This window comes from Psittacula echo, assembly GCF_963264785.1.
Source record: "Psittacula echo genome assembly, chromosome: 6".
Classification (NCBI taxonomy): domain Eukaryota; kingdom Metazoa; phylum Chordata; class Aves; order Psittaciformes; family Psittacidae; genus Psittacula; species Psittacula echo.
In genome coordinates, this window is record NC_137743.1 from 62,750,174 (window position 1) to 62,773,750 (window position 23,577).

Consider the following 23,577-nt stretch of genomic DNA (forward strand, 5'->3'; position numbering starts at 1 on the left):
AACTGATCTCTTATGTTGGCTCCTCTGTGATATTTTCATCATTCATTACCCTACTATAGAAACTAGACTCTTTCTGTTTTACGCTGAAATAGCAGGTGATAAGATCTGATTAAACATAATAAAAATGCAGTAGCTGCGTGACAAAAGCAATCAGTCATTAGAAAGATTAGGATTTCATTGTGTACACAGGTATCCCAAGAGCTAATCCTTATCTCAATTCATACTGGCTCAGTGTACATTAGCTAGAGAATATTCTAGGGAAGTACCATCACTTGCCGGTGCTAGGGCAGTGAGAAACATTGCTTTATGAAATGGCTCATGTGGGTATAAATATGCTTATGTGCTTGACCACTGATGGCATGGTCTTTGTCGGTGTACCACTGTGGGAAAGAAAAATACAGAGAATGTTAGTTCTAGCTACATCTAAATCAAACAAGATAGATAGACATAAAAACATGTGCAGCCATTTAAAGTTAGCCCAGCATGGAGGCATGATACTTCAAGCCCGGCTTTGCGTGTGGGATGCACCATCTATTCATACTAAAAGTACAAAATGAGTATGTGGCTTGTCCAAATGGAGGGTAGATGCAGCTCTACAGTTTAGCACAGCACCTGATCTGTGCTGTTATTTGTCTGAACGACAACCACACACTGGTGCACTTCCTTCTGTATTTCATCCTTTTCAGCACCCAGCTCCCTGAGCTCCCATGAGCTGGGAGAAGGGAGGAAAGGAAGAGCTTGCAGCTTAGTCTGTGAGTTTTCATGTACAGCATAAGAAGCAGCAAATAACTACTTGTCCTACAAGTTCAACAGAGAAACACCAAACATTACCTCTGGATAGGAAGATAACCTGGACAGGTTATCTTGGACTTAGGATATAAGGAAGGGTTAACTTCAGCTATCTATCTCTAATATACTATCCATTGGACTTTGGGTATATGCAAAGACTGGTTTTGGCTGTTTGTCTGAGAGCACAAAAATAACAAGGTGAAAGATTAGGTAAGCTGGGTCAAATACAATTTGTTGCTTTACATTTTTTCTTGTACAGAAGATACATGGGTGGGTTATGTTAAAATTTCAGTCACTGAAAATGAAATACGAGTATGTGAACTTTAAGATAGCGGTTAATTTAAACCTTACAACAGGGAGCTTTTACTGTTATTCTCATAGTACAAACCCATTTTTATGATTATAAACAAAACAACCATACCATTGCCTGAAAATCCACTTCAGCATCAACAAGAGCTTTGGAAATCTGTGCTGCTTGCTGAAAGTGAACATTATCTGAAAAGTGAAAGAGAAAGAGGAAAAAGGTAAACAAAAGATAGCTTCTGTATTACTCTAGGGGAAAAGCAAAGCAACGAACACAGCAAACTCCCCAGCACTGCTGACTGAAACACAAATTAGTTGCAGAAAGCAGTATTATTTTATTGACGTAAATTTAACAGCCTTGCCCCTTCATGCTTTTGTTTTGTCAGTAGTAGAATTGCGAACCTGTCTGTAATACTAAAATGTCTAATTAACTGCAACTCACCATCTGCTGTTCCATGAATAAGGAGATACTCAACTTCCTTGAATTTTTCAGCTCTGGCCATTACTGTTGAACTCTGAAATTACAGAAAAGGGGGGCAGAAGGAGGGGGGAAGAAAAAAGGTGCTATTTATTAGAAGATGATTTGCTACCAACTGACTTTGATTCCTGTTGACATAGTCTGGGGTCCTTCACATAAAAACAACCACCCCTGCTCCCCCCTCCACACCCCCAAGTAGCATGTTCACATATCCAGCAGCACTGTGCTCTCACTCAAACCATTCTGCACTGATCTGCCATTATTACCAAGGGTTATGTCTGCAAAGTAACAGGCAATTCCAGAGGGGAAGAGTTTTGTGAGTGAGATACACATTTAATGCATTGCTAACATGTTGTTAGCCTGCAGCACACCACTTGCCATAGGTTTCCTGTGCGACTGCAGACAAGTTAAAGAATGTTGCCATGGCAACAGTGCACCCTATGATAGCAAGGAGGAAATATTGCAGAGCCTACATGTGTTATCTTCCCCACCAAAACATACACTAGTTCACATGTAGGTAAGTCAACAGAGCTAATATTCCACCAGTCTCAAGTAAAAATGGGTGTCAAGAAGTTTAAAACAATGCTCTCCCCAAATATGATAGAGAAATGCCTGCAGGAAGAGACACTAGATTACATCTATAAATAGATGTCAAGCTGCATTTTAGGAACTGAAAGACAATACGGTGTTAAAAAAAAACAACAACAAACAACTAGATTAATCACGAAACTTGAAACACAGTAACAACATACGCCCTAAAACATAATAACCACCTGATCATAATGTGACTAGGTACTAAAGAATGAGGAAAGTAAGGATTGCAAGTACAATCTTTAACTTGGGAAAGGAAAGGGAATGGGATAATGCTCTGCCATGAGAATGGGAAGATGACAAGGGACAAGAGACAGTATTTGGGGTTTGACAAGGCAATCAGTATAATGGGGCAAAAATACACTGATTTAGATTTCTTTCTATTAGTAACATTATAGGGGTTCTCTGATGAAAATAACTGAATCCCTGTGGACTTTTCTCTAATTACAACAGCTTAAAAGCTACTATGGCAAGGAAAAAAAAAAAAAAAAGGATAAAAGTTAAGAATAAAAGACTTTTGGTTTGGTTGTGGTTTGTTTTTTAATTTCTTCCGCACCATGAACTAAGGCTGTATCCTTGCATAGGGATTTTCATTTAATACCCCCAAAACATTGTATTACCAAGACACAGAAGTGTTCTAATTTCTTTATGTCTCTTGTATACTCATGAATCTTTAAAGCAAGCATAAATATTAATTAAATGACAGAATAACTTACCATAATCCTCTCATCACTATAAAGAACTGATTTCCCTTAATTCAACCAAATTTAAAAAACAAGTTCAACATAGAGGGGAAAAACCAGCACCCTCCAATCCCTAACACTGTAATTGCCCTCTTTTAATAGCAAAAGGCTGCAGAGCACCAGAAATCCCAGCTAATATATGGTGGTAATCCACACACACTGGAAGGATGACATCCACTGCAATGACTTGGTATCATGGAGTAAGAACAGATAGTTATGAGAGTGCCAAAATTTGGAGAGAGGACTTTGATTCAGTGAGCATTGGTACAGCAGCCAAACAAAAAGAATGATTCAGAAAGTAATGGCCCAGTGATATAAACAAGCAAGCGAGCAAGCAAGCAAACAAAAAACTCCAACAACAAAACAAAAGAAATCAGGAAAAACTAAGTGGTATCCTTTGAGTGAATCATTTTCTACATATGCAGAGGGAAACTTGATAGGTTGCCTTTACAAGCTTTCTTCCAGCAATATCAGTGCTGGTTAAAGGGACAGCCAGCCTTCTGTGAGCGGGAGCCTGACTTGAGCTGTGCTTCTGAGAACTCAACTTTCCAAAAGCAGTTTGGGAAAGGATGTCATTATTTTTTCTCTCCAAGCCTTAAACAAAATAAAGCTATTTATTTGCTAAATACTTCAGAAAGAAGGAACAAAAGAGATACCTTCTAAGTTTTTTTGTCACTTACAAGTGATGTCTCACTTGCTGCACCCATATTCAACAGTAAGAGTCCCTTCCCATAAAGTGCGCTTTACAGACACAGTACTGCCAAAAGAAAAGGTTGCAAGACTGGGATCAATCTCAAGGTAGGCACAGTTACAGCACAAAGCAACAGCTCCATCAGCTAAACAAACCTGAAGTGGACAGCAAACAAAAATTTACCCCATCCATAATTACACTGCTGGGACAAAGGTTCTGAAAAGGTAATGTGTACAAGTGCTAAGAATTCGGCCCTGCTGAGTGTAACTCCCTCTTCTAAAGATCACCCAGCAGTCAACATTTTATCAGCACTCCACAAACAAGTTAAGGTTTGGCTGAAACTGAAGGTCTCTCTCCCTTTAGCATATTCTCAGATAATAGAACAAATGTCAAATCAGTACAAGATGGCATATTTACAAAATTGTACCCTGTTTTGCATAACCTAATGATGCAGCAGTTCTTAAGGACTGAACATTTCAAATCTGCTAGAAAAAGATTGCCAAATCTATGACTGTTTCAAACACTTGCCAGAAGCATATCAAATTCAGAGTGAACTGCAAAATAATCTTCTCACAAGTTGAACAGTCTCTTTGATATGTTTTACATGGCTACTGCATCTGACCTCCCGAGCTCTGCCCTGACTTAGTCTTTAGTCTTTACATCAGGGACATTTCCTCCCAGGCAGACAGCCTGTGCTCCATTCAGCCTAGGATCCCTGCACAATTGCATTCGGAGCTCCACCCATGCTTATTCCTTTCTTTCACAAATCTCTAATTTTTAATAGTTCACAACTACCCTAAAAGGCACAACCAATCATGCCTAATTAGCTTACTTAAAGGAGTGGGAGTCATCCCTCAGACTTGTCTCTTGATAAAGAGCATTTAACATGTCAGATTCTCTTCCTTGAATAAATGTGAAGCTCTGTGTCCCAGTAATACAAAGGTACGGTGTACCCCTCTCACCACAACTAGTTTCTTCAGACTAAATATTCAGTGATTAATGATACTCTGTGCATTAGGAAGGCGCCTAGCAGCATGCGTCTTCTTTAAGCAGGTCTGTAGACAGTCTCATTTCTTTTCAATTAGGGCACACACCCTAGAGAGTTTATGCAACCCTTCACTTTTCAAGACGCCTTATGCAGTAGGACAGAGGATATCTGATGCAGTGCATAAACCTGACAGTACAAAGTTAACAGTTCAAAAATGCTCTAACAGCTTCAGCTAGGAGAGCTTTCAGTACATGTTTTTGCATTTACTTGCTAAAAAACATTCAGTTCAGAAACCAGCTCTCAGAGACAGGAGGCCAGGAGGCTGGCTGTTGGGACTGGGACATTGAACAAAGGGGCTGTAAGCCAGGAACATGCTGGGCTGAAGGCAGTAAGGTCCTCAGCATCCACAAAATCCCACAACCCCACACTGATGCTACATGCAAAGCAACAAACTTATTGCTCGAGCTACTCCATCCCTCCAGGTTCAAATGGAAAAGTAAATTCCAAGTAATATGTTATTTGGGGCTTCTAACAATTAATGAGGACTTCGGTTGCATTTTCCTATCTCTAGAAGCAGCAGTGAAGTGTGACAATCTGATCTGTGCAATTACCCCTCCTCCATCCAGCCACCATTCTTCCCAATTAGTCCTCTGAGTAACACATTTGAAACCTTTAGCTCTTTGGTACTGGCAGTTTCAACGTGGCCATTGCCAGCAATGGATACTATGCCAAGAAAATCCGACTCCTGGCTTGAAAGGATTAAACAGTCCTCTGTTGCCATCTGTGCTGTGAAGCTGGTGAATGACTTTGTGCACCCAGAGCGTTAACGTTCGTTCTGCACGACGACAGTAACTTCTATTTACATTGCTACCTCACAGACCTCCTACTCTTCCCACTGCCTTAAAGAAACAAATTTGGGAAAAGGCAGGCAGGCGGCTGTGGGCTGCTGGTCAGTCCCTGGTGAGCCCGAGTAGCTCGCTGGTTAGAGACAGACGCAGCTCCAAGTCTTCCAGCAGTCACTAACATTGACCTCAGTTTTGACTGGAGTGTCTGATATAGCAGTTGACAAAACTAGATGGCTGTAGTGATATGTCAAAACAGATGTTTCAGTCCGTATCTGCACGTATTTGTATGTTTTACCATACTTTGAAATCAATGCAACAACCCTCACTCTTTCCCCTCCTTTCCCATGACAATTGCTTTTTCAAAGCATCAGGACACAAGTGCTAAACTGTTTTCTAAGCCTGTTTACCAACCTAAACACTGAGAATGCCTCACCTCTTTGCCTCCATCACCCACCTTTGGTTCCAGCATCACCATGAGTGAACACCTCTGTAAAACATTCCAGTGACCAAGGCACAAAGAACCCCCCAGATCCGTCACACTTCAACAACCACTGTACTTCCACCTAGATCTGAAATTTAACAAAACCTTACAGAAAGCTTGGGCTGCCCTGCCCTACGCCCAGCTATTACCCAGGTACTTCAGAAAACCCGAGGCAACAAAAAGCACCTGGCACAAGGAACAGTAAGTCAAACAATTCATCATGTCATAGCAAGGATAAACAATCCGCAGGTATTTTTCTTCCATTAGAAGACCTGGAAATCCTCTCACTTCTGGGCAAACATTAGACCAAACCTTGGACACCCTGTGTTCATAGAGATGGGGCTAAAATTCCAGGTCCAACTTGGTCTGCAATTTGTTTGATATGATCGCAGTACAGACTTGACTATCTGTCAAATTTTCCTAGTATTTAGGAGATTTTGCTTTCCCTGAAAGAAGCTCACAGATTCCCAAACAAGAAAGTTCACACCATACCCATCTTTTAAAAGTTACACTTCAAAAAGAACCAGAGTACATTTGTTTTGGTGGAAATGTTGTTTAAGATAAAGCATAGTTTGCCCACGAGCATATTAAATTTTAAAACAAATTTGTTTCTTGGTGATTAAAATAAAACAGTTTTTACAGCTTGTTTTACAGTCTGCAAAGTAGCCAAATGGAGCTGAATGTAAAAGAAACCAAAAAAACCTAACACACCAAACAAACAACAGAAAACCCACACCATACAGCAAGGAGTAACTACCTCATGCAAATCCAAACACATGAGACTACAGCCTCTAAAAGCACAATGCAACAGAGCTGGAAAGAAGAAAGAAACTTATTCCTTCCCATGTGGAAGGAACTAGACTGTATAAAGAAAACCAGAGTGGGTTAGAATATAAAAAACACTTTAAAGAAACAAAGTGATGTATTTCTTACATTATAGTTGTTCAGGTTATCACTTGCTATAGGAAGACCCATGTATCGCTCCGTGTATATTGAATCTGTAATAAAACAAAACAAACAATACAAATCAAAACTAGAATCTGCTATTTGATTTTCAGTCAGTCTACCAGTCTACCCACTGATACAAGAAGTAAGAATGCACACAAAGAAAAGGAAGAAAAAAGATACAAACAGGTTTTCCACAATGAGGCTTGTAGGTAACCATCATTATTCAGAATATTTAATCTTCTTGTTGCCATGGACACCTGAATGCTGAATATTAATAAAGTACTTTGTGTCAGTGTTACCTTATTGTTATTCTTTCAGTAATCCTAACAAAATTACTGAAAATCTTGCAGTAAATGACTAGCATTGGACAAAACACACATTTTATCTAAATGTTTCTACTAAAAATCTGTGAAACGAAAATGTAGCAGTAAATTAGGAATCAGCTTAGCTCTATGTTATATACAGTAAATATTATGTATCTCTAATTTTCCAGATTCTTCAGCATGGTCTCCTATTTCCCTTTTTTGCAGATTTCCTGCTTTATTTTTAGCCATAAAAATCAATGCTCTGTTGTCATAGTCTAATGTCCATTTGACTTTTCATCAGTGTCAGTGTTGTTGCGCTGGCTGGTTTTTTTTTTTGATGCTGAATATGCATGCCTCCATAACCCTTTCCTTTATCTGGTCAACTAAAAGTGGAATTTTAGAGATCCTGATCTTCATTAAATAAAAAAAACGCAACCAAAAAAACAAAACAACCCACCACAAAATTCCTGCCATGCTGTAATACTCATGTCTAAAACCAAAACATTATGAAATCTTCCTTACAGCCTCAATGGACTACTGCTAATACCTGGCAGTACGATTTGATCCGTGGAATTAGCCAGAGCACATCATATGCTATTATACACACTCTGTGCTAGCTGCAGAGTGATAAATTATGCCTCGTTTAGCAGAGGTTTGCCAGGAAAAGCTTTTCTTTGAACACTTTTTGACAAATCAAAACCAGAAAAGATGTAAAAATGTGGTCATATTGTACCAGCGTGTATTATACTTTTAACTGTATATAATTCTTTTAATCTGGGAGGAGAGTCCCTATAACTGTATTTATAGCCTCAGGCAACTACAGCCTTATAGACTATAAGCTTGAAGCACACACAGACTTGTCCACTTGTTCAGGTTTTCCTCAAATCAAGCTATTCATGAGATTAATTTTATAAAAATCTAAATTTTATACTCTAAAAGGAACACACATAAAGGCAATTCAAATCCTATTCTGTTACTTTGAGTAAGTTATAATGCAAGTTTGATATAAAGCCTCACAGTTCATTCTTCTAAGTGAAGTAGCATTTTGAAGAAAATATGTCTAATAGCCATGGATTTCTGACAGACAATACTGGTCTCAGAACATGTGGCAGCTTCAGAAAGCAAACACAGACACATTACAGTAATCCTACAAAATTACAATAATTTTTGCTTCATTAGAGGTTAAAGAGATTACCTGGAACTATGGATCTGACTTTTAAAAATGGAAAATAAGATTTAGGGAATTGGTAGTTTAATTTCAAGATGCAGTACCCCTGAGTTCATAAAAACACACTGAGTGGCATTTACATGGCATCTACTAGCTAATCAAAGTTCTGCACTATGAATCAACACTTTGCAGCATGTGCACTGCAAGACATATGGGAATCCTTGTAACAAGGAAGCCATCACATACCATAATACTGCCAACTTGACACAGGGGCAACCGCTATTCCACACTTGAACACGCCGCTTCCAGAGCCAAGCACCATGGAGGTCACATATCCCCCATAAGACTGAGAAGAAAACATTGCTGTTATTTTAGTAGGAAAGAAAAGGATGGGGCCCATCTGCTAAACAGTTCATCAGACATTTATAGGCTTAGTGTTTTTCATATTAATGAACTCCATTCTGAATTTGGGTCAGATCTCACCCAACCTGCTCAGTTGGGGAAAAAGGCATCAAACAGTGCACGGCAGCTGTGGCGCTGATGAATGAGAACTTGCTGGGGAAAAAGGGTGCAAACGCTGCTGAACTGTGACTCAGCTAAGGATGACAGTGTTTGGTAGCACCGTAGGTAGCAGCGAAAAACAGGAAACAAGACACTGCTGAACTGCTGTGTCCCTCTCTGTGCTGGGGGAGTGGGTGGAAGCAGAGCTCAGGCCCACAACATGCCCAATGAGTAGTTGCACTAGGGCGGCTGAAAATTTACAACTCCCTCAGAGCAGGCCTATGGCAGCTCACTTGCTAACTCTCCTCCAAAGCGTTGAGAGCAAGACTGTGACTAGGGAGTGAACGATCTTCTGCAGAGTCTGTGGGAGGAACTGTGCACCAACACACTTCTTGCTATGCGCAGAAAAATCACTCATAGGCTAGCTTGATACACAGATGAGTAAATATCTGACACACTTGAGCATCCAGACAGCAAGATACCTAAACAATGTCACTGACTGCCCAAATGACTGCCCTTAGTATATAGTCTGAAGGGGTTATTTAGGAAAATGTGCCCACCCACATCAAAAAGAAGAGCAATTTTTGGATCTCACTCCTGTCTTGAAATCAGATGACAGGCAAATGGAACTGTTCAAAGCCCTTAAATGTTTGCTCCAATTTCACACTGAAGTCCTCCCAAGGAGATAAGCAAAGTAAGTGCACCTTCATAGTAATTAAACCCACGTATACATATGTTACTTAACCTAGCCACAGTAAAGATATTATTGCTAAGATATTGATATTATGGCAAACAAAACTGATATACCTAATGACAGTCTGACAAACTGAAAACTCAAGAGATAAACTGTTTGCTAACAGGTTCAGTATCCAGGATGCAGAACTCCAACATAGCTCAAAAGAGGATTGCTCTTCCACTATTCATCCCAAGGCTCACAGGGAGTAAGATGGTAATGCATTTAGTCCTCCATTTCTGCAGAAAGATTTTCCCTCCCACTGAAGTTAATACTACTACACTTGACTTCATATAGCACAGACATGTTGACCCCAACAAAAAAAGCTAGTAAAAGTATCATCATCATCCTGGTGTCAAGCAATTTATTCACTGGTGCTTGTCACCAGCAGTGACCAAATTCCAGCTAGCAATATAATGCAAGATCCGCATTTACTTAAGCATAGTATGCTTAAACAGAACATGCAAGAATATTCCCCATTACCAGAAAAACCATTGAAACAGCAACCCGGGACAGAAATGTTCAGAATTTGAATAAAATAGATGTCAGTAACATTGCATATGCACTTAGCCTTGCAGCTGAGGGGTATGTACACTCTGTTACACTCCCCTCTACTGTGACAAGTTTTAAAGATGCATCAAGTCAGAGAAATCTGGCCTCTGCTTGAATATAGTGCTGAAACAAAATATAGCCAAGCACAACAACATAGCAGATTTGGATGTTTTCAGGCTGCTAGTAAAAACGACAACCATGGCAAGCAGCTGCTTCACATGTAAATTTACACCTTCTTAAAAAGAAAAAAATAGAATCATTCAACTAATCCAGAGTGACACTGATGAATATATACTTGGGTCACTTTTAAAAAATATTGGTTCATCTTGCACGCACGAACTTGGCAGTATGCCTTTGTTTTTAACCCCTCTAGTAATCCTAATTTCTGTTTCAAAGGCTCCTTAATACTTGCAAAGGGACAATGTATACAGTTCATGTACTGTACTGTGCCATGACCCCAGAGATGCCTTACACTTCACCGCTCCAGCACCCTTGCACACACATCACCACAACAAATAGCTGTTACAATTAGGTAAAAAAAAAAAAAGTACCAAACTTACTGGAGTACTTACCCAACCCCAAATAGCTATTCTGTCCTTATCAACAAAGCTCATTTCAGAAAATTTTCTAAAACCAAACAGAATAATTAAATGCTTAACAGATTGCAGGTATCTGCCATTATACAGACATGCCTGTTTTCCATCATGTCTGCCTCTTCCTATTGTAGAAATAGTAATTTTCTACTTCATCAGAGTGACTGCATAAGAAAACATAAAATGATTCAGGCATGTGTATCTTTAAAAAGTCAGAAAAACATCCGTGCTTGTGAAAGTAAACCCCTGGACACTATGTAGAAGCCCTCAAACTACACTCATTGACATTTGTATTGTATTAGGTTAGGCTGCACCACCTGCCTTGCCTTTTTTTTTGTTTTTATTATTATTTTTTTAAAAAGAGGAGCAACACTCAAATTGCAGCTGTAAGGGACAGGCCAACACCTGTAGATCCAGCCAGGGTTTAAAATAAAAAAAGATTCTGTAATGCTATTTGTTTATAGACCCCTTAACATTTTATAATCCCCAAAAGCAAACCCTGTAAGATGACTTCTTTGTGATTCTGAGATTTTCATACTGACATCGTTCAGTTAGTGAGGTTCTACAAGCATAAACCAAGTGATGAACACGAACTATGATGCAAAGGCTGAGTAGCTCAAATAACTCCTTCACAACAGAAACCTGTAAAAAGCTTGGAGTAAAACTTCCAGCTCTAAGTTCCTTGGTAGCATGCTCTTTTACTGATGTGACAGGTATCTTATCTATAAAATCAGAGATATAATAAATTTGTATTACAGCATTAAGTCTTCTCTCTTTTTAAGTGTAAAACAATGATTTGCCCACAAATGACACACTTCAGCATAAAGAATTAATGCAGAGTTTAGTTAAGCTTTTGACAGTGATTTAAAGATGACCATTCAAAACCTTCACCTTCCCCCCCCCCCCAATAAGCACAGAAAAGAAGGAGCAGATGTTGACCATTTCACTGTAGCTCACCTCGCTGCTGCTATCTGATCTTCCACTTCGTATGTTCCCAGCCTTCGGTTTATTGCATGCATAATTTCATCCCCTTGGTATCCACTTCCTCTGCCATCAAAGCTGGCCACAATGATCTGCTCAGTGCTTGCAAGGTAAGTAGCCCAGCTGATCCGGAAGACATAATCCACTTTCTGACTACAGGGTCCTGCATACCTGGGAAAAAAGTGCCACAGAACTCCGGCATTAATTCTCCATGTATTCTCATATCAAGCATTTGAAATACAATTATTGCTGACAATTTTCAGCCTGTAATGAAGATTATTATCTGACAAATTAAACTGAGCAAACAAGAAAAGTATCACTCACTGACTCCGTACTGCTGCTTTGTCTGGACACTAAAAGCAATACCCTTTTTTAAAATGTCAACTGTTAATCAAGAAAGCAGACTGGATTTTGTGTTATTGCCTTCTGCTTCAATAAGAAACTTCCATTATTTTGATTTTAAGCAGGTTGTCAGAAATCCAAATAAAATTCTTTTTTTGTGTTGGCATATCTAGTCACCTGAGCTTCAAAGCAATGCTCTTCAACTATTTCTGTTCCAGTTACACATCATTTATTTGGTTAAAGTCTGAAATCAACAAATAGCCTTCATTTGGGAAAATGAAAGAGACCTTTTTCTGCATTTTTAGTGCTCATCAGTGTTCTCTACAGTCTAAACTTTCTTATGCAGGCTGAGGAAAAGAAAGAAAAAAAGTATTTTTCTCAGTATTAAAAGCAAAGAAAAAACTGGGAATTCTCTGTATCAAGCTTTGTTTTTATACACTATGCATCCTGACACTTCTGAAGTGATTTCTGATTCATTTCTGATCACCATGAAGCTGAGGTGATCCTGACAAAGGCCCAGGTAAGTCAATAAAAAAAGAATGAAAAACAAAGTAATTCCTAAGAAGCAAGGAGCACTGACTCCTCATTAAGATGTTCAACAGGCATATCAGAAGTATTACAGTGCTACCAAATCACATTGTATAAAGATGTATCTAACAATTAACAGGAGTGTTTTTGTGGATTCAGCCTTTCATAAAAAAAGGAAAATATTAACATAACTATTTTAATGCATAACTAAATTTCAGTAATTTCCATTTAGAAGAAAACATGCCATCATGAACAGAAGTGCTAAGGAAGAATGGACCAAACAGCATGTGCTAATGGTCTTGAATTTATGAAAGAACTCAACAAATGCAATCCTGACCACAAGATGCAATTTGCCAACAACAGTTGGCAGTCAAATATCATAGAGAAAATGTAATGTCAAACTCACTAGTTTAGCTTTGGGATACACAGATTATCCAGGGTTTCATCCTGGAACAAAATTTCATTTAGTATTTTTCCTAAGGAATCGTAAGAGCAGAGGAGGAGGAAAGCTAATACTAACATGCTGGCTTTTTATTCAGACACAGAATGCATCTGCGCCTCTGCCACCAGCAAAATAGGTGCTTCTTAAGCATTACATCATCTTATGGTACAGGAATCTATGACAAATTGAGATACACTTCATTTTTTTCATTCCCTCTTAAAACTACTTCAAGAAGTAATTAGAAAACATGCCAGTTTTGTGTTTCCTGATCTTATTAAGAGCATTTGAAGTAGATGAAAGTGATTATTAACACAACATTGCCATGTAACTTGAAGACTTACACATCAAGGAGCAGAGGGTACTTCTTTGATGAATCGAAATGGGGAGGCAATATCATTTGATACCACAGGTCTGAAAGGGAAAGAAGTTTGACTTAGGTCAGTTCTCCAGCAAAATAATTTGGCATGCAGTGCAATTCATACAAGAGCACATTTGAGTCACTCCCTAAAAAGTAATTTCATCTGAACTGTCCTAATACCTACAGGTCTACAGGTAAATGCTCCTAGCTAATCTAAGGCTTACTATTATTTTTTTAAAAATGTTTTACAGCTAGGCTATCAGAAAGTCTGGGACTGGAGTTTCTACAATAATGTAGGGGACTCATCACACTGTCTTGTAATATTATTCTACATTCTAAGCTTACACATAAAACTCTGTAAGTCTCTACACTAGTACATCTGACACTAGCTCAGAAATGTTTCTCTACTCGAATTCCTCTCCCAGCACAAAGAAGAAATTTTAAATATTTTGAACCTGCCAGATAGGCTTTGCATGACAGTTTGTAAAGCATCCCAGAAACATATCCAAATAGCTATTATTTCTCAAGAAACATTGATTCCAGTTCCATCCATGTTACTCTTTCCACACAAGCTGGCTGAGAGTTAGCTGAATATTTTAAATGCAAACCATATAAGTTTTGCAAAATGATTGGCTTGGCTGTTCATGCATAAATTCTAAAAGAACTGATGCTGCAAAGGAAGCAATGGTGACGGACTGCACTGCAGTAATAGCCAGCGTGCAAGTCTTGCATATTCATATCTGGACAAATTTCTGTAAAACATTAAACCACCAAAAAATTAACAACCTAAACTGAACACATGAAAATACTAATTTTACTTTTGTGTACTCTGTAGTCACAGGAGCAGATTTCTTCTTTGATTACATACATGGATTAGTGAACAGAACTTGAAGTAAGGCTACATAAATGGATTTACTTCTCCTATTTGTGACACTGAAAAAAAAAAAAAAAAAGATTCCCCTTACCCAAAAGCTTTTACCCTGAAGCGATGAAGCAGTAAGAACAAATAGGAATTAAAAAAAAAAAAAAAAAAAGGGAGAATATACAACTGATAGCAGGAAGAACATCTTTAAACCTCCATCTTGCCTGGAAGATTCATCTTTAGCCCTAGTAAAAATGTGACAGAAAGAAAAGACAGAAAACACAAAGATAAAGACAGTTATTATATAAATAGCTAAATGGAAGGAGGGAGGCATCAAAAAGAACAGTTAATAACGACTGACAGAAAAAAATAAATAAAGCTTGTAAAATATAATTCTATTAATATTCATTCTTTTTATCAAGAGGAAGTTTGGCACAAAGATAAAAGCTAGTAGTAAAGGCTGCAGCAAGAACAGATTAGGCAGGTACTAGGCCTCCCACTGCCTATCACGGCTGGTTCCTCAACCTAGAAGCATACCAAGAAAGCTGCTGTACCCAGATGTGCAAATTCTGAGGGGCACCATTAGCAAAGCATTAGCAGTTCCATTTTCTACCATTTCATTTTAGTCTGTATTCAAAGGTTTATGTAGTCTTAGAGCATGAACATGCTTTTAGGAACATGACTATTCAATCCAAATACTCCCCTACACAATGTCAAAGGTCATCTAGTGGAAATGTAGCCTAAAGGATTTTGTAAGCTTTTCCATTTAGTTTCTGTATCCATTTTTTGTTACTAACTGAACTTCTCTGCTTGCCAACCTGCTAATACAAACCAAAGGGACTTGTATCTGTAAAGTAAGAGTTAACTGAATTTATAATTTAATTTAAATTCAATGATGCTTATGAGCTTTGTGCCCCACCCCCACTCCTGTAATTTATTTAATGTGGTGCTAGGGACTTCTGTTTTTGAGGTAAGTATCAAGGAAAAAAAGGAGTTAAGCCACTTTTTTATGAACACATCAAGGTATCACAGGAGGACAAAAGCATATTTTAGTTAAGAATATTTTGGGATTTCTGGAAAAATAAAACAAACAACCCAGAATGTTTGGAGATGTAAAAAAAAAATAAAATAAAAAGAATAAAAAAAAAGTCCCAAATTTATCTTGCCGTTAATTTCTGAATAACTGCAGTAATCCCACTACACCCACCTCTTCTGTCATTGTTTTCATCAGGAGACCTTGAAGCACTTGGTGAAAGGGGGAAAGAAAGGCATATGTTTTTGAACTTACTGTATCCACCTATAAGAATGGAGCCAAATTTTTTTGAAGGTATCTGAATATCTTCCAACAAACTTTCCAGTTCAGTGTTGTTTTCCAAGTATCTGAGGACTAAATAACACAGTTAGTAAAGGGACAATTAAACACATTATTTTCAAATGCATAGCTCTTTAATTGTGAACAACTTTAAAAATTCAATCTGAGATAATGGCAGCCTACACTGCAGTTTTAGCTTACTGCAGTTTTTGTTTTTCCTCTCAGATTCAATGTTTACGATATAGTTTTCCTTCAGTAATTTAGTAACCAGAAAGCTGGTTTCCCTGTTTTTCATGTAAGTGCAATTTCAGAAAAACTGAACAATTATCCAGTAAATAAGTCATACATTACTCACTGTTTTCTAGCACAATGTAAAATATTATTAAATAAACTATGACTAAATGTATGCCAAGCTATGTAATCTATTCTTCTGGTTAACTATACTAGAGTAATCATCTGAAATTAAATTTACCCTTTATAACTGACATTTTAATTACTATACTAAGCAATTAACAGTGCAATTTTCTGACTCAACACAAATTATATTTTAAGACAATCCCATACCTTGATCATTACCGCTTCTGTGCAGAGTAGATACAGGCAGGCCGGGACCTGTTAACAGAGCAGGAAACCTTCATGTTTGCATGATGTCTCAAAATACAGCCCTCAAAGTAAATGGAAGTGGGTGAATCATAAAAGCTCAGAGTTTGTTTCCCTCCAGTCTGCACAAGCTGGATTTTTAGTTGGGCCCAAACTCAAGACACAGGATCCTGTAAAACATGCAAAGTGTCTCGCAGGCGAACCACATGGTTGCGAAGAATTAAACTTCTACTCTTTAGCAAAGTCTACCTATTGGTTGTGGACCACAGTTTGGAAATCAGTAAGCCTTGTCACGGAGACCACAGCAGCCTTCTTCAACCAACCCAGTATTACAACGTGGCAGAACAATTCCCGCCCTGCTGTCTGTCTGTCCTTCTAGCCCATAGGTCAAGGAAGACCTTGGCATCTTAAAAAACAACATATAATTCAATTTAACGGAAATGTCAAAGATTTTATTTTTCCCATCCTTTGATTAATTTTTCCCTTGTAGTATCTAGTACAAGCACTTAAAGGTCAGAGAGAGACTACAGTCCCACTGCTTTAACTTATGATTATGTTCACTGGATTTTTATGAACAGGACTGTCTATCTCAATTTTATTGCCATGCATAAAGCACTTCTCTCTACCCAGCCTGTTGCTTGCCTTGTTCCCTGAGCCTTCAAATTCCTTCTACAGACACGAGCTCCCCATGCAGCTCTTGAGGAGCTACATAGAGAACAGGAGTCTTTGCACCTATTTCAGGACCACTGATAAAATTTGATAGATCTATCCCTGTAATTTTTGACAAGGTGCTTTTGAACCTAGGAAAGAGTATGTTTTTCTGCTGCCAATGCATTTATCCAATGATACCAACACATATCATTGTTCCACAGTGCATATCAAGATCTTGATGAAATGAACTTCCTCACCCAACTAATCAGTGAGTCATGTTTATGTCAGTTAATTCGAGATATACTTACCATGACAATCTAGTTGATAGTACTGTGCATCTTTGCTAAAGGACACAGAATAATACTGGCACCTTTCTCGATTCAGATCACAGCTAACACATTCAGTAGAGTTTGGACTGCTTTCCAAGAGCACTCTGCAAAATAGACGAGCTTCATTTCAGAGATGAAGTTGGTTTTTTTTTGGGGTTTTTTTTGAGCTATGCTAAACTAAGGTATGATTTTAAAATAAAATGACCAAATGAAGTATGTTGAAATTCAGGAGTAAAGTTCTTACTGATTTAAAAATTAGAGAAAACAGACTTTAATTTTTTAAGTTCAATTAATACTGGAATTATAGTCATAGCAAAAAAAGAATAAGAGGCTTTCTTTAGGGGTTTGTTGCTAATTCTTTTCACAATTGTCCTTATATTAACTAAATTTATAGAAAAATATTGTAGTTATTTTTCCAGTTTATACTCCTACACTAATTTTCATTAAATATCCCATAAAGGATCCCATATTAGATTGTGAACATCCTAATCTGTTATTTTGCAATGCTTTTTCTTAAAGTTTCTTTTTCATTAACAAATATTTTACCCATACTGCAGAAAAAAAGTCTTACTTATACAGATTTCTTCCTCCTGGCATTCCGTTTTCATTACTAATGTAGTATCTATAAAAGCAAAACATACTGGTTTTGATAAAATATTTACAGTACATTACAATATTTAAAGGTTTATCTTACAAGTTTAGATCAGATTTTTAATGAGTTAAATGACACCTGTTCTCCTTCCCTGCTTGCTTAGACCCTTTTTACAAGCCCTCCTGATAGGAATCAATAGCTTAATTACAATACTTACAAAAAGTTACTGGTTACAGCTGCTATGCTGATTACTTCCCATTTTCCTGCAGTAATAGGCACTGGAGCCTGGAGAGGTGGGGAAGGCAAGGCAGAAAGTAGAATGTGAAGCTCCTCAATCACCAGGAGAAACACAGGTCAGCAGTGACTGACTTTTTAAGTGTCACCTTATTTTTTAAGTGACACCTTATTACCTACCTGTGAGCCATTTATGTAATGGATGTGCTTGTAACCTACTGTATTGCTGAAGACTCTGTAATAAGTAACGTTGTCGGGTGCAAAGTGAGGGACAGATGGCTGAAACTTGAACAAAAGAGAGATGCGTATTAAAGCAAACAACAAAACTCCAAAGTGATAAATTTAGTTTTGATAGTGCTAAACAGGAGTTTCAATACTTAAAGCAATATATCACTGAATGTACTGGGATTTTTTTTTTCTTGCCTACTTAACAGGTAGAACCTGTAGCCACTACCCTAAAAATAAACACACTTAAAATATTTTCTTGCTCCTTCAATAGCAGAATTTCCTGAGTATTAGTCCTGGTAGTGATTGAAGTCCCCTCCTACCTTCCTTGAATTTGAAATCCTACAGTTGTTCCTAGTTTCCTTCCATTTTAGGACACAATATGTGCATCTATAAAGTCACTGTTTTATTCTGTCCAATGTCAACATGCAGCTGTAACCTATAGCAATGTCAACACTGCAAATACGTTTTCCTTAAATTTCCCATTCTAAAATGTGCTTGTGAACAAATTCTTTGAAAAATTTTTTTTTTTTTCTTTTTAGCCTGACAAGGAAAAATATCCCCCTTATTTAAGAACACAAGCTGCTTTCCAAGAGGAAATTTTGCTAAGTAGAAAAAACCCCAACTGATTACAGAATGCCAGAGAACCCAAACTGGAATGATATTTTCATGAAAGAACTATCCACTTATCAATTGGGAGTGACAGAAATGAATGGATTCCTTCTACTGACTGTCATTTGGATGTGCTCCATATGGTAAAGAGAAAAACAAGAGGAATGAAATTGAGCCGAATGAAATACAAGTTACTTCTGTGATAAACGTCCAAAACAGCTAAATGTTAATTAGGCAACTGACACAATGCAATTACCTCCAAGACAGTATACCCATTTTTTAAATGGAGGTTGAAACAGAAAGACTTGCCTCTGGTCACTCAATGTAAGCAATGACAACTTGCGTCTTCCTAACCCATGTGATCCAGATCATCTCTCCTTCATCCCTAGCAATATTTTTTGCAAAAAATAACCTGGCAAATATTTGCTAGCTTCTCCTTTATCACAGTCTTGCTTTTTCAAAGTGTGACTTTCCTTCAACTCAACTGGCAAGCTTTAACTTAACTCATGACCTGGAAGCCTTATGCAGTAACACAGGCTGTTCTGAGCATTCTTAGATTAAGCATAAATTCATCCCTACTTTGGAAAGGGGAAAAAAAAAAAAAAAAAAAAGAAAGAAAGAGAGTGCAAAAGAAAAGAAAAAACCCACTATATATACAAAGAGAGAACTACATATCTATATTTTACACACCTATTTACTTAAGTTTGTATATACACTTATATGAATAGTATGCATATGTATGTGTGCATATATATACACACACCCCCTTTTATATATATATAAATCTCCCTTATCAAATGTCATTTTATCATCCCTAGGTAAGAATAAAAGAATAAATATACCTTTCCTATCCCTTCTTTAATCCTCTCTACTTTCCACTCCCTTCTGAAATCCAAGAATCATATAGGGAGATTATCTTTTTCTTCCAAGAGCTCCTAAGATGTGGGTTGTCTCTTTAAAAGAAACAAAAAACCAACAACCTAGTTTAATGGCACAGACTTGCATTTTGCCCTCTCATTTTGCACAACTGTTTACAAAGTCTGCAGCTTGATCATCACATTGTCTAATTGTGAAGCCTTTGCTGCAGAGAAGCAAAATGTGTCAGCGTTAAGGCCTTCCTTTCCATATCAAATTTGACAGCAGGTGGGTTGATCTCTCATCTTCATACTGCGGATGATTTCATCCCTGCTGTTGCCTCCCTCTTTGCATTTCTTTAAACTTTCATTTTTGACTTCAAAAGTGAATTAGTGACTAAAGCATAATCAGTGTGTGGAAAATGCGGGAGTGGAAAGTGTACTCTGTGTTCTCATCAAAAACTCTGAAACTCATTTCTCCCTCCAAGTCTGAACTTTTGCATCTCTGCTTCACTTCCCCCAGATCTTCTGTGTAGTTCATTAGGTGCCTACTCTCTACCATGTACAAAAGGACTGAGAGGCAGCTTTGAAAGCATCATCCAGACAGTAGCAATTGGTTTAGCAGAAGTTTATGAAAATTTTAATCTGTCCAGTTATTTGCACCTTGTCCCCCATTCTATTCAATAGGTATTTCAGGTGTGGGGAAAATAAATAAATAAATAAAAAGCCCCTAAGAGAATGCAGAATGGTTTGTTGCAACCTGAAATGCTAGAAATTACTTTTGTCCTCTATGCTCTTCCTCCAACAGAACTCAAAGGTTATAGGATACACTTCTTTATACGTTTTATCCCCTAGATCATTCTAGAGGTGGCAGGAAGACTGGAAAGCCGCCAAACCAGCATAGCTGACAACTCCCCCAGAACAGAGGGAATTCTGATTCTGCCTCCTTCACTCCCCTACCTACTGCTACCAAAATGGTAGCTCAGAATTAAAAAGGAGTCTGGAAGGAGCACTCTGCTTTTTGGCAAGCTGAACAGGATGCACGGGTCACAGAGGACACAGTTACAGCTCCAGCCCATGCTGCACTGTCAGCCCAGCCTGGAAGTTCAGAAACTCCATACCCACAAAAGCTTAAAACCGGGAGCAGGGTGTTGCAGCAGTTCCATTCGAGACCATTTTTTCCCCTTTACATGTAAAAATGCAACAAGTGAATGGATCAGACCTATACACAACAGGCACTGCAACTGGCGAGGCTCATGTGAAATTTTCTTAATTATCAGTGTCATTTAGCATGTAACAGTTTTAGAAATCGAACACTTACTCTGCCAATCCATCCAGTTGTACTTTCTTCTGTACGCTGTTTTTCCTAAGAAAGAAAAAACAATCCCACAACAATTATGTTTATTTTACATCAGGCTACAATTATAAACATACAGAGATACTCTGCTCCTTTCTAGTCTCATTTATCAAGCATCATGACTCTCTCACCTCCTTTTTCTTACCTGTGGACACAACCAATTTCCAGTAGCACTTTCAAAGTCACAGACTGTGAGGATTGAAAAATTCTGAATTCTTCTGAGCCACTGCAGACAAATCCTTTCATCTGTCACCCATGTTACAACACTCAAATAATGATCCCTGAAAACAGCAATAGCATTAGATACTTACAATCCTCTCTGTCATAGCATACTATGCAATAGCATTCAGCAATTTACTGAATGAGACTCATCTGGCTATTTTCACTTCAATCTACTCTTCCACAATAAACAATAATGCAAACCTAATCGAGCCATTTTCTTGTCAATTGTTTTTGTCACTAGTAGACATTTTGGTTATTTTCACTCATACAATAAAGAATTAGATGTTTTGTACATAACCGCTTCCAGAAAGACTGAAATTAAATTCTAACAGCCTATGCACTATCATCTAATGCATAAAATAGCTACTCTAGACTGTTCATAAATCTTGTACTGTGTGCATCTAGAGGAAATTCTTCTGAATATTGGAGTTGTACAGGCACTAGACTTTGGAATTTTATCTTTAGCTGCATGAAGCTGGTTGCTTGTAAGCACTTTCTGAGTGATATGTATCTTTGTTCAATTTAATACTTATTTCCATGATTTAGAATGGAGGGAGAGATCATACCAAGAACAGCTATTACTATTTGAATATTTTACTTTCATCTTTAGAATACCAACTAGTTGACATGAAGTACTGGAGTATCTAAAAAAAATAAAATATGTAATTTTCATGAATATTCCTATATATTAATTTTAAAAAGGCACCACATAAAATTTAGTGGTTTTGTTTACCATTATGATCTGTTAGATGTACTCATCTTTTCTTATTTTAGATCTCTCCTATCTCCTAGAAGACTTACGAACTAAAAATAAAACAAACCTCCCCTCCAAGGCAAGTATACATTTTTAACTGGAATATGCACATTTGACTTAGTTCCAAGTTCATGTTCTCTTCCCCCCCCCCAAGTTAGTTAACAAAAATGTGTGGGAAGTTTTGTGATGGAGTGAGTATATTCATGATCACTGGGGGGTGGGGGAGTGGAGAAAAAATGAAAAAGAAAATACTACAATTAGAGTGGATGGATTAAAAATATATGCCAACTGGTTGCTGACCACTTTCAGGTTTATTTCTAAACTGCAGCTTAGAAATCACATCTGAAAAAGGTCTATTTCTGCATTTATATTTGACTGGGAAGTTAGTAAGTCATTTAATTGTTATTGTCACTGCTTCAAACGTGTATTTTAGACCAAAAATACTGTAAAAGCACTCTGCAGAAGCTTGTTTGATGGAAACAAACAAACAAACAAACCCAAACCAAAAAAACCCAACCAAAACCCAACAAACTCAAACTCTGTGTTCCTTATGTACCTGTAACACCTGGTTCCCCTTTCTTTAAAAAGGGAATTAGCCCCACAGTTTTCGTTCCCTCAAAGAGAAGTTAATTCTGGAGACTATAAATCATCTATCAGACAAGATGGACAGTCAAGGTAAAACCCCCCAACAAAATTACTATTTATATACTGTTATTATAACATAGTAAATATTTTAAGGTTATTATGGAGACTAGCAGTGCACCTTCAGATTTCAACAACCCATCAAATGTTAACTAAACTGAAATTATGTATAGCATACAGTAGTTCTGCATTGCCCTTACTCATTTGCTGCTGAGAAATGATATCCCTGCAATAACTGTCTGGAGCTCTCTACTCGGAGGACTTATTTTTAGGACAGATCACTTCAGACAAGAAGCATCCACTTGCCCTCATCCTCCTATTAGCCAACAGGAGTCCCCTGTACCCATGATGCTAAAAGTAGTGTCTATACACTGCCTGGATTTCATGCTGGTTATTTGTGCAAAAAATATCAGGTTTTATCTACCATGATGTGTGGCACTGCCATTCCAGATTTTGGCAGCTTTTCTTGACAAACCTTCTCCTCTGAAACAGAAGTGTGCTGTGCCACCTTCAAATGTGGAGGTGCAACTGCTGTGCATACAAGCTCTGGATAGCACTGCAACAGGCAACCATTTGCTGGGGCATTGCCCCTCAAAATCCCCACCCAGGCAGGTCAGGTATGCCACCAATTCAAACTTAGTTTTACTCAGGATTTGGCTCCAAGAGAGTAAAAATAGAATTTTCCATCACAGAAAGTAACCTTTCCTGTCAAACAGTGGTATAAATATACATGCCATGCAAATATCCATTACTTTGCACTTCCAGGAGCAAACCTACCCAACAGCAACATTGCACATCACTTGCTTTTTCCTACTCATGTACTTTTGCTCTTGCAAAATTCCTCAAGACTTGTTCTGGCCACCTACAAACCAAAACATTGGTTTGTAGGACACATGTGAGGCTTAACCATTACCTGGAGCAGCCGTTGTGAGAAAGATGAAGTTTCATTCCTTGCACTCATCATTCAAGAC

General features: G+C 37.9%; 1 protein-coding gene across 1 annotated transcript in view; it reads right to left on the reverse strand.

The window, feature by feature from the left end:
• Nucleotides 1-281: 281 nt before the first annotated feature.
• Nucleotides 282-23,577, reverse strand: part of LOC308223271 (dipeptidyl peptidase 4-like) — a gene marked incomplete at both ends in the record, with an annotated part of 41,711 nt that continues 18,415 nt past the window's right edge. The window contains 16 exons of the mRNA XM_080622026.1: nt 282-380; nt 1,211-1,284; nt 1,535-1,607; nt 6,843-6,907; nt 8,577-8,676; nt 10,689-10,743; nt 11,667-11,861; nt 13,344-13,413; nt 15,511-15,609; nt 16,099-16,146; nt 17,094-17,218; nt 17,686-17,736; nt 17,924-17,991; nt 18,121-18,225; nt 20,953-20,997; nt 21,134-21,269. Coding sequence (XP_080478152.1) covers nt 282-380; nt 1,211-1,284; nt 1,535-1,607; nt 6,843-6,907; nt 8,577-8,676; nt 10,689-10,743; nt 11,667-11,861; nt 13,344-13,413; nt 15,511-15,609; nt 16,099-16,146; nt 17,094-17,218; nt 17,686-17,736; nt 17,924-17,991; nt 18,121-18,225; nt 20,953-20,997; nt 21,134-21,269 — 1,408 coding nt within the window. The remainder of the gene's footprint in view (nt 381-1,210; nt 1,285-1,534; nt 1,608-6,842; nt 6,908-8,576; nt 8,677-10,688; nt 10,744-11,666; nt 11,862-13,343; nt 13,414-15,510; nt 15,610-16,098; nt 16,147-17,093; nt 17,219-17,685; nt 17,737-17,923; nt 17,992-18,120; nt 18,226-20,952; nt 20,998-21,133; nt 21,270-23,577) is intronic.